The sequence below is a fragment of the Mustela nivalis genome (genome assembly GCF_964662115.1).
Source record: "Mustela nivalis genome assembly, chromosome: 3".
NCBI lineage: Eukaryota > Metazoa > Chordata > Mammalia > Carnivora > Mustelidae > Mustela > Mustela nivalis.
The window spans coordinates 142,495,154-142,513,180 of NC_139022.1; the positions used below are offsets into that span (position 1 = coordinate 142,495,154).

General features: G+C 36.9%; 1 protein-coding gene across 2 annotated transcripts in view; it reads right to left on the reverse strand.

Annotated features, from left to right (window-relative positions):
• ITGA2 (integrin subunit alpha 2) overlaps window positions 1-18,027 on the reverse strand; it is a 110,654-nt gene that overhangs the window by 48,019 nt on the left and 44,608 nt on the right. For both annotated transcript variants that reach the window (XM_082723224.1, XM_082723223.1), the window contains exons 4-11: window positions 17,661-17,752; window positions 14,365-14,479; window positions 14,075-14,202; window positions 11,074-11,222; window positions 6,618-6,768; window positions 6,166-6,331; window positions 4,110-4,186; window positions 1,523-1,661 (exon numbers count right to left, since the gene is read on the reverse strand). In XM_082723224.1, the coding sequence (XP_082579350.1) occupies window positions 1,523-1,661; window positions 4,110-4,186; window positions 6,166-6,331; window positions 6,618-6,768; window positions 11,074-11,222; window positions 14,075-14,202; window positions 14,365-14,479; window positions 17,661-17,752 (1,017 nt within the window). The remainder of the gene's footprint in view (window positions 1-1,522; window positions 1,662-4,109; window positions 4,187-6,165; window positions 6,332-6,617; window positions 6,769-11,073; window positions 11,223-14,074; window positions 14,203-14,364; window positions 14,480-17,660; window positions 17,753-18,027) is intronic.

Below are 18,027 nucleotides of genomic sequence, written 5' to 3' on the forward strand. Positions count from 1 at the left end.
AGGCAGTCACAGACAAGCGAACAGATGATCCAAAACGCTATGCAACTCCTACTCAGCCCTTCATTTCCAGCCTCCAGCTTTTATGGAGTAATGGGCACAGTGGTGAGGTCACAGGGTAGTCATCTAAAGTGGCGCCCCCTGTGCCAGAGGGCTCTCTGTTGTTTATCTAAAGTAGTGGCATCTGTGCGCCAGAGAGGAGCTCTACACAGAAGGCCAACGACGGGGTCAGTGTTGTGAGCTCTCCTTCACGGGGATGCACAGTTCCTCGTGGGCCCGGGCATATCACTGCGGGCACATCTTCCTTTTTCCTAAGACGAACTGCTCCTCCCCTCTGATGGGCAGCACTGTCCTGCAGAGGGGGAAACCTACCTATACAACATCCCTAGTTTGGGGGTTGGCCCATCCGCCACTCATGAACCTGGCACTGTACAAGTATTTCTTGAAATGAGTAATTACATGAATTTAAAAGGTAATTGTCATGCAGTGACAATTTGAAGTCAGATGGTCCCAAGTTCAAATTGTGGATTTGCCACTAAGCTGTTTATCTTTGGGAAAGTGATTAACCTTGCCGGCTCTCAAAGGTAAAATGGGGATATTACTTTCTTCAAAGGGTTTTAGGAGGATTTTTTTTTCTTAAGCAGGCTCCATGCCCAGTGTGGGGCCCAACATGGGGCTTGAACTCATGACCCTGAGATCAAGACCTGAACTGAGATAGAGTCAGACACTCAGCCAACGGATGAGGCATCCAGGCATCCCTGGAAGGATTAAAAAGTTTATGTAGCTAGAACTGCCAGCTTGGGAACTGTCCCATAGTCAGTGCTCAAAATCAGTGGCTGTTTATTATAGGGACAAAAAGACTAGGAACTCTAAAGTAACATAAATCAAGCAGAGAGAGTCAATTATCATATGGTTTCACTTATTTGTGGAGCATAACAAATATCATGGAGGACAAGGGGTGTTAGAGAGGAGAAGGGAGTTGGGGTAAATTGGAAGGGGAGGTGAATCACGAGAGACTATGGACTCTGAAAAACAATCTGAGGGGTTTGAAGTGGCGGGGGGGTGGGAGGTTGGGGTACCAGGTGGGGGGTATTATAGAGGGCACAGATTGCATGGAGCACTGGGTGTGGTGAAAAAATAATGAATACTGTTTTTCAGAAAATAAATAAATTGAAAAAATTAAAAATAAATAAATAAATTATAAGCAAAAAAAAATAAAATAAAATAAATAAAGTAATATAAAACTACCACTTACTATATTGGCTTTTAGGAACTATTTCCATTTTAGGGAAGCACAATCACAGCGGCTTGAAGAGCCCGAAGAGACCGACAAGTGAAACACAGTGTGTCATTGAAGAGTTTTGGGATAAGGCCCCATTTGCAAAGAGGCAAGGTAAACGTGTGCAATAATTATAATAATTAGATGACACTTCAAGGCTTTGCTGAACGGATCCTGAAATTCAGCAAGGGGTTTGTTTAAAAAAGGGAACTTAAATTTGCTGAGTCAAATGCTGCTATGTCTTACCTAGATACGAACTGTGATTTTTATCTTGTAGAATTTGGTCAAAGGCTTGGTTAGGAAAGATCAGATGTCCATGAGATGTCTGCTGGACAACAGTCCCACTCCAGGCATAAGCGCCTACCGCACCCAGCATCAGAACATCCTAAAATAATTGAAAAATGAAGATCATGAGAACAAACTACCTTTAAAGCACAAGAATGCAATATGGGCAAAGCACTGAAATAAACGACCTAGATTTAAAGAGAAAATGATGAAGTAAAATGTATATCAATGTATGTTGATATAAGTCCATTATATCATAAATATCCATATATGTCATATATCCAATACATTAATATAAGTTTTAATGTGTTTTGTGCTGGAAAGCAAGCCTTCTCCCAGACCATGTCACTTTGATACATTCTATAGATAAATCTCTACTACACTATAGGAAGAGCAAATGGCCTTCTTTCAATTTCCACTCAAAGTTACACATGTGCAAATGACAAACATTTGTGAGCCTCCGGTCCCACATATCCATGAGAAAAGCTTAGGGTGGGATGTGAGGTATGCTTGAGGAGGAGAGATGGGGCCCCGGGGTGGCGGGGGAGGCCCTCTTCTGACCTCTTCTCAGGCCCTCTTTAATCTATTTTCAATGCTCTTCTTCTTTCCATTTGACTCCTTCTCAAAGGTTCCTCCATCTTCTATAACCTAGTCCATCTATTGGAAGATGGCACACCTACAAAAGGTAACTACAGAGTGACATTCCATCTGCTTGGAGGAAGATAGCCATTGGTCTGCCCCAGGACAGAGTTCTCCGGACTGACTCAAAATCCAACCTGAATCGTCAAAGTTGTAAGTCATGGTAGGAGGCAGGGGTTGTCCAGATGGGATTTATTACTTTTAAGTTTTTGATTTCAGATCTCAGAAAACATCAAAGATACGGATTTTGGATTGGAAAATATAAGCCACTAAAAATAAAGCAAATAGGAAAATGTGTCCCATTTTGAGGATAAGAGACCATGAAATTGTGTGAAAGACTGTCATAAATTTGGGATTCCACAGTTTGGCTAGATATCCATCAACAGATGAATGGATAAAGAAGATGTGGTAGATATACCCCATGGAATACTATGCAGCCATCAAAAGAAATGAAATCTTGCCATTTGCAACAACATGGATGGAACTAGAGCGTATCATGCTTAGCGAAATAAGTCAAGCAGAGAAAGACAACTATCATATGATCTCCCTGATATGAGGAAGTGGTGATGCAACATGGGGGCTTAAGTGGGTAGAAGAAGAATCAATGAAACAAGATGGGACTGGGAGGGAGACAAACCATAAGTGACTCAATCTCACAAAACAATCTGAGGGTTGCTGGGGGGAGGGGGGTTGGGAGAAGGAGGGTGGGGTTATGGACATTGGGGAGGATATGTGCTTTGGTGAGTGCTGTGAAGTGTGTAAACCTGGCGATTCACAGACCTGTACCCCTGGGGATAAAAATATAGGTTTATAAGAAATAAAAAATTAAAAAAAAATTTGGGATTCCACATCAAGGGTACAAGGAGGGACTTCAGGAAGAGTACAAAAACTCAGTTAGTTGTGTGCAAAATCCTCTGAGTGTGGTTTCATTTACACTCTTTCTGAGGGAAAAATCCATAATTTTTATAAGCACTCCAAATGATTGGTGATTCAAAGTTAGCTCCTTTACTTCTAGAAAAAAAAAAAAACAAGCCATTCCTGGTCCTTCAATCAAGTCCCTTGAGTTCATACTCTTCCCTAAGCTTTTTCAGTGCCATCTCTGTGTCCTCTGCTACTCCACTGGGACCCTGAGCAGAGTTGGAACCAGAGCCTGGGGAGGTCGATGTTTATGAGAAGGAAGAATGGATTTTCTGAGCGAAGAAATCTTCCCATCTCACATGTTTCCTAACTCCTCACTTTTTTCACCTATCTTCTGTCTCTGCTCTTAGAAAAGAGATACTCTGGCACCTCAGAATTCAACAGTGGCAGTCATGACAAGAGTTTGTGTTTTGTTTTTTTTAGACACTTATTTATTTATTTATTTATTTGAGAGAGAGCGAGAGTGCGTGTGCACGTATGTGCACAAGCTGGGGAAGGGGGAGAGGGAGAGAGAGAATCTCAAGCGGACGCCCTGCTTAGCAAGAGGCAGGCTCAACCCCAAGCCCCTGAGATCATGACCTGAGATCATGAATCATGAGTCAGACCCTTAAACGACTGAAGCACCCAGGTACCCCAAGAGTTTGTGTTTTTAATAATTTTTTCCAGTAGTTAATTGCTTTAAAGGAAATTCCTGCAATGATAATCCTTTGAATTAATATAGTGCCTGGGCCTTGAAGCACTCATACACTTTCTTGCATATTAACATTTTTTTTTCCATAAAATATCCCCGTGAAACAGGGAAAGGAAGGCATTATTATCCTTCATCTTTTGGATGACAAATCAGCAACACAAAGAAACTGAATCACTATGACTAGGAATCAGAACTGTTGATCACTAGATGGCTGTTTTTTGTATTCTATATATAAAGCTACTGTGCCCTGAAGTGTTCAGTCAAATGACAGCATGGCCAGAATTTATCTGATATACACACATTTTGAGTAGAGTAATCAGCACTGAATCCCACTTGTGACATTTCCATCTGGAAGTTGTCTCCTCCTTGAACAGTACCTGGGAGATAGTAATTTCAAGAGTTACATCACTGCCAATTTTTAAATCAAGTTTTCAAGCACATGTGAATTCACTTATACACATGAAAACATGTGCACACGTACATATACAGACATACACACACTCACACACCCACAATGTTCTGATGTTCACTCAAAAATACAGAGCTGGCAAATTCTGGGAGGGAGAAATCACTAAGGAAGTGTTCTAACAACACCCACAAGACTTCCAAGGTAGTGTTTGAAGTTGGGGTTAATCTTGATTATGCATTAATGTATTTATTTGTATGCATATAATGTTCCTGATATAAAAACACTGAAGGTGTGGGATGAGGTAAAATAAAAACTGAAGGGATGGCCTTTTTAAAAAATTATTACTAGCTAAGAAACTAACTGAATTTTTGCTTTTAAATATTGGTACTAATAAGTACACACACATCTCAGTGTAGTTGGAAGATGTGCAGTGAAAACCAGAGATATTCGTGTTAGTCTTCAGGATCCGGGACTCAAGACTGAGTAGGAATTTTATCAATTGGGAAGTTTGTCCTATTTCTACATATGTGCTTGCCTCTGACACTGAAATCGTAGAATTCGATTAGTATTCTCTTTCCATACTGTGTGGTCAAAATGGTTACATTTCATTATTTTTCACAAAAAGGAATAAATTCCTGACTACCACTTGGATATAGAGAGTGATACAGATAATGTATACCATAGAACATAGTCACTTTTTAGAAGATATAATAATTTATACAGGATGAGTAGAGATAATTTTTTTAAAGATTTTATCTTTAAGTAATCTCTATATCCAACATGGGGCTCGAACTCAACCCCAAGATCAAGAGTTGCATGCTCTACTGACCAAGCCAGCCACGTGCCCCAAGATAATTTTTAATAAAGTAGACCAGTGCTTCTCCAAAAGCCAAAATAGCAAATAAAGCACAAAATCATTTTAAATTAGCATTTAGGTTGCATTGTGATTACTCATGTCCATGCCACTACAAGCAAACATAAGTCATACCATAAGAAGCCAAATAATTTTATATTATCTCAGGGCACATTAGATTTTGATAATGATTTCAACAACTTAGAGGTACCATCAGATGTTTAAAGAAGAAGTAATATTTTTTTGGGGTAGAAGTTGCCAGTAGATAATCAGGAGGTGAAGATACGACTAAGGTATGAATGCTTAATTTATGCAATGTCCTTGGACCCAGCTTCTGAAAGAGCACCTGACCTATGGTGGGTACTCAATAAATCAGGCTCTTTATTACTGAGAGTTATTTCAGTTAACCACTAAGAACCAAAATTTGGGTTATGTGGGACTTTTTCCTAACTGGAGAGTGTGTTCCATATAGTGAGTTCTTGAACATGTGGTATTTCTACACTTCCAAGACCATTAAAGTAAATTATTGTAGATCTGGTAAATAACATGTTTCCTTGAAATCCAAACTATTAAAATTCCTCACTATGTTTTTTTAATTTTAAAAGTATACATGTTTGTTGTAAATGAATTCAAGAATTTCAGAAATTCTGTAACAGTATAAAAAGGTAAAACTTTTATGATTATAAAAACTATGTGGGGTAAAAATGTAAAACTGTACATCTATAATAGATATTACTAACTTGCCTTCCCCCCAAAGCTATATAATTTATAATCCTATCAATAGTGTATAAACTTCTTTGCTTCCCCATAATATCTCCAAGATTATATATTACTAATATTCACTATCTTTTAGGCACAAATTAACATTAACTTATAATTTAAAATAATTACTGAAATAGGGAATATTTTCTTATGTTTATTAGCTATTTGTATCTTACCTTTTATGAACAACTCATTCATGTTCTCTATTTTTCTTACTGATTCATAGGAGTTCTTTTCATATAAAGTATATAAGTTAATATTAAAAGAGCAAGAATAAGCAATAAAATAAAAAAATTCTTGAAAAAAGTTTTTGAAAGATGGTGTTCTTTTACCTTCAATGCTAAAAATTTGTTCTCCTAGTGTCCCAGCCTTTTCTAGTAGAGCTGCTTCATCAGACACGTTGAAAAAATATCTTTCTGTTGGAATACTGGCAATTGCTTTGATTTCTTTTATTAAATTTTTAGTATCAAGTGCATTTCTGTTTAAGTACCCAAGAACCTTAAAAATAGAGGAGGAGAGTAAAAAAGTCATTACAGCTGCACTCCAATATTCCTACTAGCACTTTCTAATATTTATTTCTGAACACAACAGTACCTCTGGAGAAGTAAACCCAAACCCCTTTAGTCAACAGGACTGAAAATCAGCAAGAAGTGAGACATGGTCAAAATTTTTTCTATAAAGCTGTGAGCACCAAATGAGAATGAAAGTGCAGTCTTGGGAAGTGATGTTATAAAGGAGCACGTACCCATGAACTGAAAGACAACTAAAAAGAAAAGCTACTTACTGCTATGCCAAATCTCAGTATATTGTTTTTGTTGCATTGATCAATCACAGCTTTCAACATTGAGCCATCATGTGATTCGCCATCAGTTACAACCACCATGACTTTGGTAGCCCCCGGTCGTCCTCCCGCAGCGGCCGCATAAGCAGAATCTCTGTGGCAGATGAGATTAAAGACTCACTATCAAAAGATGAAGCTAATATGTGGGCCTCTGGTTAGAAATATAAATGTGAAGCTAACTTCTTTGAGCATGACCTACTGGGACTTAGAATTTCTCTCTATGTCAGGTCTGTTGACATATTTACCTGCACTCTCTTTGCAGCTTATAGGGAAATATATATAAATTTTGCTTAGCATTAACAATAATTTCCGTAGTTTCTATGGCGTGCGTGTGTGTGTGTTTGTGTATGTGTGTGTGTGTGTGTGTGTGTACTGACATCAAGAATCCTTAGAATTCTCTTCTGATAACAAAATTCAGTTCATTAATACTAATCAACAGAGCAAAGATAGTCCTGTCACCAGCTTTACTCACTGGATCTGCATTTACTGTCTCAATATGAAACTGTTTTTTTTTTTTTAATAGTAAATATATTTGGTCAAAGAATTTCAAAGCATTTGGAAAGGCCAAGGCACTGTTCCAAAGGTAACTACCTGTATCTGTTTATGTTTCCTTATAGAAAACATTTTATTGAGATGTATATACATAATCTACTCCTCAAATATTCATGTAAATGGGGCCATAGTCTGTACAGTTGTTTTTCATTTTTTTAAACACTTTATTCAACTGAGAGAGAGAGAGAGAGAGAGAGAGAGAGAGCACAAGCAGGGGGAGCAGTAGGGGGAGAGGGAGAAGTGGGGCTCCTGCTGAGCAAGGAGCCTGATGCAGGACTGGATTCCAGGACCCTGGGATCAGGACCTGAACCGAAGGCAGACATTTAAACGACAGAGCCACCCTGGTGCCCTTATAGAGTTATTTCTCATTTGATGGAGATCTTTCTACATAGGCATATACAAAGTGCTCTTTCTCTCTCTCTTTAAAGGTTTTTATTTATTTATTTGAGAGAAAGAGCAATAGAGAGTGTACAAACAGAGAGGTGGGAGGGGGCAGAGGGAAAAGGAGAAGCAGACATCCCAGTAAGCAGGGAGCCTGATCCCAGGGCCTTGAGATCCTGACCTGACTGAGCCACCCAGGTGCCCCCAAAGCTCTCCTTTTTAATGGCTGCATAATATTTCATCATATGGGGATAGCCATTGTTTAACCAATTCTCCATTATTGCGCATTTAGGCCATTTTGAATTTTACAAGTAATGCTGTAATAAATGTCCTTGTCCATATATCTTGGCATACTTTTCCAAATGTATCAGTAGGATAAAATCTTAGTAGTGAAATTACTGGGACAAAAATTTACACATTTCAAACTTTGAAAGATATTATAAAATTGGACTCTAAATATTTGTATTTCCATAATGTAAAAGAATGCAAGTTTCTCCATCTCCTTTCCTTAACAATGAGGACTACTAAACTTTTAAATTGGAGACATTCTGATAAGTGAGAATATATAACTATCTTAATATGCATTTTTTTCATTATTAAGAAATAATAAACATTTTATGTTTATTAGCCATTTGTATTTTTCTCTAAGAACTCTTGATTTTTCTTTGTCTTTGCCCATTTTTCTTTGTATTGTTCATTATTTTCTAATTAATAAGAGCTCTTTGTTAATTAAGAAAATGATCTTTTGTCATATATGTCACAAATATTTTCCTCAGTTCATTAATCTTTTAAATTTTAGTGGTATTACCTCTGTATATAAATTGTATATTTTGACATCAATTTTATTAGTTTTTTATGTGTGTCTTTTATCTTTGACATGGTATTTTAAAAGGACTTATCTCTAGACTTGTTTCTTTGATCATCCAAGTTTCTCATAGTCCCTTAATAATTCTACTTTCTTAGATTTACATTTTTGGTACAGTTGAAATTTGTTTTGATTCAAGGAGTGAGTCAGGAGTTCAGCTTTATTTTGTTTCTAGATGGGTACCCAGTTGTCCAACAACTTTTTTCCTGTCCATGGGATTCTCCTGTTGCACATTCTTTCTGGGGAATGCCCTCTACTCCTTTGGAATACCTACCACTAATATGATGACACCTTAAAGTCTACATCTATTTCCATTCATCTCTCCCATTTCAAATTTACATATTCAATGCCTGCTGAATATTTTCACCAGAATGTGTAAGGGACACTTTAATTTCAACATGTTTAAAACTGAGAATATAATTTTATTCCCTAAAACTTTCCTACATAGCAGAATGCAGAAGTGTAGAAAAATATATCGTATTTTTCACCCAGACAAATTAGAATACAGTACTTCCATGAAATACTTGTTGAATGAATTATACTCTTTATGACACATGGTAGAATTCATGTATTTTTATAAGATTTCTGAGGGTAGAAACTGTGCCTCATTTGTTCTGATTACCTTCAGGTCTTAGAATAATGAATCACAACCACAGGCAGTCAATGAAATAAGGTAAATGGAAAATGGCAATATTTACTAAAAGAGTAAATTCTATTTGATATTGTAAAGAAACAGACAAAAATTAAAAAGTAAAAGAAAAGAAAAGGTAATTAACTTCTGGAAGGTGTGAGTAAGAAGTTAGGTGATTCTCTTAACAACAGAAAGGCTTCTATTAGCTTGGGAAATAGTGGTAAGAGTGAGATGATGGCACAGGAGAGAAAACCAAAGTTCTGAAAAGATGATAAAACCAAAAAAGTCCCATCATAACAGACAGTGGCTCTTCTTCTTGAGAGGAGATCTTACCAGCCAGGCCCCTGAGCTTCCTCACATCATATCCATACTTCCTGCTGAAAACATACGTCCTCTACCATTTGTAACTCCTTCCAGGCCATTTTCTATGTCAACCTACTCTTCCTCTGAGTTTAATTTACTAGGCCATAAAGAGCACTTTGCCAGATGGCAACTGACCTATTGACTGGCCACAGCCTGTGAGAGGGTGTGGCCCAAAAAAACATCTCAATAGGGACAATAAAGATTAACTAAACCAATCCACTTGTGGGAAATCCACTTTTGAAACATATAGGAAAAGTCACCAATTGATAGAAACAGCAACTAGAATATACACCCAGATAAAAGGAGGACCAGATACAAAAGGAAATGCAGAAGTAGAAAAAAACAGGATGTGGTGACTGACCAGATGTGTGCTACTAAGGAAGAACAAAAATAATAAAGAAAACCATCAAGTGCTTACTTTGAATGACTGGGGGAAAAAGGAAATAGCATGAATCAAAATGGAAAAGTTGTGAGCTTGGGTAGGGAAAAGACTAAGGCTGTTTTAGGGTGTATTGAATTTGATAAGTGAGCCAACACTCCAAATTAAAAATATCCAGCATCAGCTGGATGCCTGTATGAATTTTGTTTCGAGTTCAGAGATGGCCACATAGTAATGCGGTGACCCACACAGGGCTAATGGAGATGCCATGAAGAGTGGAGAAAATGCCCAAGAGTAAAGGGAGATTAAAAAAAAAAAAAATAGAAGGCTCTGTTTAGTGAAGAAAAAATAGGGAAAGGAGCCAATGAACAGGCAAAATTGTTGACAAAAAGTTGGCAGGGATTCCAAAAGTCTGTGATATCATTGCAACCGGAGTTGAAATAGCAGTGTGTGCTCATCAGCAGCAAATGGTTGGGGAAGCTTAAGGGGATGAGGTCTGAGGCAGGACCACTGGGTTGCTGGCTGATGAAGAGGCCCACATTTACTTGGTGGCAAGCCAAGTTCTCAAGGAAATGGAGGGAGGGAGTAAAGAAAAATTTTCAAGGAGTATGGTAGTGGAAGGAAGAAATGCACAACACCATGACAAAGAATAGGAGAATTTTTAGCATTTTTTGTAAAAGTGTGTGATTAAAACAGAGTAAAGAGGAATGCAGGAGCACTGAGAAAATAGAGAAACTGAGCTAAAAATTAAGAGTGTTATATAGTTGTAACACTCACGTTGCCCATGGTAATACACATAGTGAACCCATTCCATTCAACGCAGACTCCTAGGTCATTAGCATTTAAGATTCTATGACCCTTCTCAATATGCATGAAGTAGTCCATTAGTTCAAGTCATCTGTGGCCTTGGTAAATATTAACAAATAATTGCAGATTGCTTCATTTCCTACTTAACCTAAGGTCTTTTAATGCCATTTCATCTACTTCATATAAAATCTTTTTAAAAAATCATGGAATATCTTATAAAAGTCCTAGAAATCAAAGATTTTAAAATTTCATTTCCTATTGACTTCTCGAAGCGTTCACGTGAGAGAATGTTTGGACTTTTCTTACTACTTCTGACTTAAGTGTAAGTACCAGGTACATTATTTTTGTCTTTTTTTCTTCTTTCTCACTTACAAGCACTTCTATTTTATCAAAATATTGGGCTCTTAGGATCATTACTTACTTCGCATATTGAATTGCTTTGAATGTATTTGTGAGGTCTCCACCATATTGGTATGTCTGGGATGTTGCTGCAATCATTTCAGCTTTGGTTTTGAAAGTGTTCAGGTTAAATACAACTCTTGGTTCATTGGCATACTGAATTAACCCCACCTTCAAGAAAGCAGAAGTTCATTAAAGGTTTGTCATTAGGTTCTAGGTAATTTCTAATTAACCACTATAATCAAAATCAAAAAGTATATCGGATATGGATAGTATAAGGGAATCATTTCCAATTTTGTTCTTAAGAAGAGTTATTTTTCTTCCAATGGAATGACTTCTTTGTTAGAGGCTATCAGTATAGAGCAGTAGTACTTGTTGATAAGCAAGATGATGTCCTATCTGGCATAATTTGGTTCTCAAGAGTAATAATTACAGATTTTCAACTATACATCTATCTATATCTTATAGATTATAGATTATCTAGTAACAGATTTTAAAGCACTGTCTTATATTTTAATGTGGATAATATTCAAGTTCATAAGATTAAAATGATATAACCTTTCTACTTAACAATGGATATAAGCATGTAAACAATTATAAGCAGTCACAGATGGAAGATAACGATCATCAACTGAGAATACTTGCATATCAAACAGAGAATTAGACTTGAATACAAAAAAAAAAAGAAAAATGAGTGAGCTAATCAACACGGTCAATTTGGATGTATTTATTGTTCTGGATTTCCTCTAATCACAGACTTCAGCAACTTTGGAAACAAATATGGAAGTTTCTGGCCTTCAGAGAAAATGCCATTAGAGAGAATCTTATTTGAGACATCTGACAGACAGAACAACTTCTGAACAAGATGCTGAGGCACATTTCCTAATCCTTTAAATCAAGAAGGCCAAACACTTCTATTAGCATCCTTGTTCTCAGTGCTGAAATCATTCTCTATGCCTAGGAGTTGGGGGCTTTCGGAACAGGAAGTGGCTATAGGAGATCAGTGGTAAAAAGGTCTCTAAAATAGAGGTCAGTACATAAGGAAGGGCAAGGCTGGATTTCTGAGTTCAATCAGCTACTCTTGTTAGGAAGCAATCAAGTAGGCACTGGGAAAATGTGAAAAATATGACATTGCTGAAGTCCTCTTTTTAGGATAGGATGTAAGACTTGGGAGAGAGGATGGATCAAAAATAATTTTAAGGATTTAAAAGCTTAAAATGAGAAGAAGATGTCAGTAACTGCCATAACAGCCCCAGAAATTCTGTGTGAGAAAGAGGAATGATGACCAGAAGACTTAAGGAATGTAGTATTTTAGGACTTACAGAAAGGCCAAATTTAGAATAGAAGAAAAAGAGACTTTGTAAAGTGCCTCTAGAGATTAAGACGATGCATTGGGGGAGACAGATGAGAAGAGGAAGACCATAAATTCTGTTCAAGAGACCATTAAATACAGTAAATTTAGATATGGGGGTAATCCATTTAGAGACAGATATTTATGAAAATTTCTCTTCTAATGGGCCTTAACATGATGCTATACAGAAATCAATGCTATACATAGTCTTTTTTTTTTTTAAGATTTTATTCATTTCCTCACACTCACGCGTGAGAGAGAGACCATGAGCTGGGGGAGGGGCAAAGGGAGAGGGATAAGGAGACTTCCTGCTGAGCATGGAGCTTGCTGTGGGGCTTGATGGGGGGGCTCGATCCCAGGACCATAAGATCATGACCTGAGCTGAAGTCAGACACTTAACTGAGTCATCCAGATGCCCCCATACCTAGTCTTATTTATAGAATTTTCTGGCAAAAGCCCACAGTGAAACCGCCAAAGTTTCAGTGGACATTAGTGTCCTTTTGGTACTGAGAAGCAATGTCAATAGAAAAAATATATAAAGATATTTTGTAATACTGTACAGGAAGTCAGAAAATCAAATTTCAATATATTTAACTGCAAAGCATTGAGGGGAAAATGTTCCAACAATTGTTACTAGATGTTGGACACTAAGGCATCAGATGACAGGAACAACCCAAGAACTTCCACAGGTTACTGTGAACTGGTCCTTGTTGATGTTGGTTCAGTGTGCTTCTACAACCATAATAAGCCATGAAATGGCAAATCCAATAAAAAAGAAAGAAAAAAAAGACCCAGAACTTTAACAATAAATGCTATTCAGTTTTATTAAAGCAGGAAGCTTCTGTTCCTGTGGATATCTATCTCAAGAAAATAGAAAAGCAAATTAAAGACTTGTTAAAACACAGATAGCTACACAAAACTACTGAAAGACTTGTCCTGCATAAAAAAGGAAGGACAGACTAAAATATGATAAAAGACTAAAAAATAATAAAAGATAGGATTATACTATCTATGGACTTCTTTATAAAAATCCCAGAATTCAAGGACAATCGTCAATTGCTAGCAAACAATACACAAAAGAAATTAATAATTAGTCTAAGTAGCTGTCAAGAAAAAAATACATAACTGGATTTCAAAATCTATTAATAAATTCATGAGTTATAAGAGGGAAAAATAAGCAACTAAAGAGAATTAAAATGCTATATCCCAGGGGCACCTGACTGTCTCAGTCAGTTAAGCATCTGACTCTTGGTTTCAGCTCAGGTCATGATCTCTCAGGGTGGTGAGATCTAGCTCCACGTCAGGCTTTGTGCTGTGTGTGGAGCCTGCTTGAGATTCTCTATCTCCCCCTCTGTTCCTCCCCTTACTACTCTCTCTCTCTCTCTCTCTCTCACACACACACACACACACATACACACACACTGCTATATCCTGCATCCAATGCTTACATTAGAAAAAGAAATCTAAAATCTCAAAGACCAGCATGGCACAAAGTCATAGACAGAACAACTCAATGTTTCAACTGAGAACAAGTTTCAATTAACAGTCAAGATGACCATTAAATGCATTTAATATAGGGATCTGACAAATGCAAAAATGAAGACCTCAAATCTAATCATATTTTCTCAGAAAGAAAGCTGTGGGTTAGTGTATGTATTATTCAAATCCATACCTGTGTTTTTTTGGGGCCTATATCCAGGCCTTGGACAAATTTTTCTAAAAAATTCTTTACTGCTTCCCAGGGATAAATACTGTTTGATTCATCACATACAACCACAACATCTATGAGGGAAGGGCAGGCTACAGAGGAAAAGAGGAAAGAAACATTTCCATTGGTAATTCAGTCTTCACACTCATATGCAAATGGAACAAAGTAATCAAGTACTTGAGGGTACTTGATAAATCCCACCTTCCCCCTTCACATAAGGTATTTCTCAGACCCACTGCACATTCATCACTTACTCTGAACTGCAGGTGCAAAGCTGGTCAAGAGCTGAAAATCGGGACTGACGTCAGAACAAACCCCTGTTGTGTAATATTGACTTCCACACTGCTGTGCCCACAGGGGACCACACGTCTTCAAAGAAATGAGAGCAACGACAAAACATAGGGAAAACATGAGTCCTCTACGTCTCCATCTGTGAAACTCCAAGATCATTTCTATGGCTTTATAGGACACCAGGAATTGTCAACTCTTATAACTAACAGGTCAAACAAAGCCTTTCAGAGAAAGTGTCTCAGAAAGAAAGAACAACCAGAAGTAAGGGAGAAAGAAGGTAGAAGGTGGGCTGGGAGGCAGGTGTTGGGGGTGCAGGGAGAAGACCGTCAGGTCACCTCCAACCCCCAAGCTAGGGAAAGAGCTTTGGTCTCTCATCTTTGGTCTCTCAGTTACCTGGGCCTTGGGAGCTGAATCTGTAAATGAGGATAATCATACCTATTATCTTTTTAGGTTGCTGTAAAGATTAAGTGGGTCTGTAGATATAAAACATGTAGGACAGCATGGGGTAAATAGCAAATGGTCATAATTATGAGCCAGCATCACTGCTATTGTTATTCTTGAACACATATTATACTATTCATCTATACCACTACACTCTCAATATACTACCATTTGTACTATTCAGCAGAAGCCATAAGCCCACAAGCTCCAGGGCCAGGCAGGAACCTAGGAGTGTTGTGGGCTGGTATAGACCCCATGATGCATGAAGAACCCAGGCCTCAGACACAGGGACAGGCCACCATGGTGCCTGCCCATCGCCAGCCTTGCGAGATCTTTCCCATTTTCAAGGAGAGCCCAAGAGGACATATTTTTTGTGAAAATCCAGATTAAAAAAAAAAAAAAAACACTCTATGGTCTAAACAAACACAGTGAGATTCCTGAACTGCCAGTTTTTAACTTTGTTCTGAAGTATTTCTTGGAGGACTTCTGATCCCTCTAATTCTACGACCTAAAACCTTCAGTCATCCAAACTGGCACTTGACTCCCTGCCCACACCAGACATTACAATTCTTCATATTCCCATCAACCCAGCCCCAAATCTCTTTTTCAGCAGCCTTTGAATGCCAAGAACTCCTGCTTCAATTGTGATTAAACCACATGGGAAACATTATATTAAATAATATTAAAATTTCTAGATGTAAAAGGACAAAAATGGGAACGAGAAATCTAGTCAAGATCTTAAAGAGCATCTTTACTTAAAGCTTTAAGTCAAAAGCTTTACTTTTTTACTTTAACTTTACTTAAAGCTGTGGATCAATTATTAAAACTTAACAAAAAAGTGTGAACTTGCAAAAAGCAGTTGAAAGAATAAAAGGGAATTTATTGGACCCAGTTTAATTGTTGGTCGCTCAAAGGAAAAACAGCTGTGGTCATCTTTCATGTTCAAGGAATAAGCCATTGTTGTTCCTCCTATAAAACTGTTTCATTTTATCACAGAACACGACATCAAAAACTAATGATGTACTGTATGGTGACTAACATAACATAATAAAAAAATTAAAAACTGATTCATTTTGCCAATCAGTTAGGAGACAATCACAACTGATGCCTGTGGTTAGTTTACCAATTACCAATTACCAATTGGTTAGATACCAATTACTGATTCCTAGATCCCTATCCCCAGTTGTTTTTTTAAAATCACCTCGAAAAACAATAGCTCATGAAGTATTCAAGATTTTTTTTTGTTTTAAAAGCAATGGAAAACAGCATTTAGAAGCTGAAATTAGAATATGCCAACTGTTAATGCCAGAACAACATTCCTGCTTTAAGCCCAGAACTTAGGAAGTTTCAAAAAAATGTGATGATTGTCAGTCTTTTCCACATAATTCTTAAGAGTATCATAAGATTTTGACCTTTTAGGTATGTAAAGGAAGCTTTGGCTTTTTTTTTTTTTTCTTTTTTTCCTCTCTCTCCTTCCCTTGCTCCCTCTTCCATCCTTCTCTGCTTGCTACATAGGTCGTTAATCTCTGAAATTCTCTAGCAATTTTAATTTACTTTATCTGAAGTTACACATTAAAAATTCTGAAGCACATCCTATAATTTTTATATTTTAATGTTTTAATATTTTTAAAATTAAATTTTATTATATTTTAATATTTTCCTCTTCCTGACTTTATTCAACCTTAAAAACAAATAAGCAAACAAAAAAAAAAGAGGAAGGCAACCTTATAAACACTCTGGAATATCATAAACCATGAAGATCATTGCAATATTCATTTATGCTTTGAATTACACAAATTATAAGCAATACCTGATGTCTAAATACCAATGTCAGAATACTAGTGTCTATTAATAAAAGTAGAATGAAATTGGTAACAATTGATTATATTTTTAGAATAATTTGGTTATACACATAGGCTTTTAGGTAAGCATGTCAATGACATAGAAATAACTAATGTATAGTCAAACTATTAAGCATTCTATGGCTATTTTAACAGGGTAATATAACTAGTATCATCTATGAGCTGATGAAAATGCCTAATAAGTTTGGGTTTTTATTTGCCTTCAAAATTTTTCTTGGTATGTGATGGTTTTAATTTTTTAATATAGTCAAATCTTTTCAACAATTTCCTATATTATTTCTTCTGTTAGTTCTAAGATCAGAAACTCCCCCTCTTTCAGAAAATTTCCATTTTCTTCCAGTTTTTAGTATTAACTCTTTAATTCACTTGTAAGTATATTTGGATATACAAGTTACTAACCAATTAATTGTCCCCAGACCACTTGTTAAAGAAGGTATTTTATCGCACTGATTTGTGATGTCTTTTCACAGCATTCTAGAAAATAAATGAGAGTAAACACTAACATGAAATAGGAAGAAACCCAGTCATGACTTAGATGATATCATATTTGCCAACAGTTATAGCAAAGGATTAAAGGCAGAAATACTCTTCAGGTTTGAAATGTACTCTCTGACTTAGCAGAACCTATCTTGAATGTTCCTATGGGAAGGAGAAATGAAACCTGGAATTCTGCTATTATCAACAAATGCTAAGCATACTCTCCAAGGGCAAAGAATTGGTATTCCTTGTGCTGTTTTTTTCTAAGATGTTTTGTGGCATTGGTTTTGCTGAATATCTGAAGAAGTCTACACATCAAAAGAAGGGCATTTCATGTTGGATATCCACATTGCACGATTTATCCAAAAGCAAACCTGAACATTTAAGTATCGAGATTTGATTTGATAGGTGGGATGGCAAGAAGACCCTAACTTCATACTTTCTTGAAATGGATGAGAATTTGAAAGGTAAACACTCACGAGAAATCCTCCGGTTCCCATGTTCCTTGTGAGTGTCAAGCCGAGGCTCATGTTGGTTTTCATTTCAGTAACATTGGGAATGCTTGTGGAAGCTTTCAAAGGGAAAAAGATTTTAAAAAGTGAATAAAACTTCATTTATTTAAACTTGTTAAAAAACAAACAAACAAACCACATGCTGATGTTTATGTGAAGCATGTATGAATTTAGTGTCCCATATCCAGGTACTCACATTATATAATCATAGGCAAAGAAATGAGGGTCCCTCACTCATCTGGCAGCTTGTGCACTTAAATGTGTGAGGTTACAGAATGTCAGATATTAGGGGCTGGTGGGTGGAAAGGGTATGACTTCTAGGCATTTAAATTTA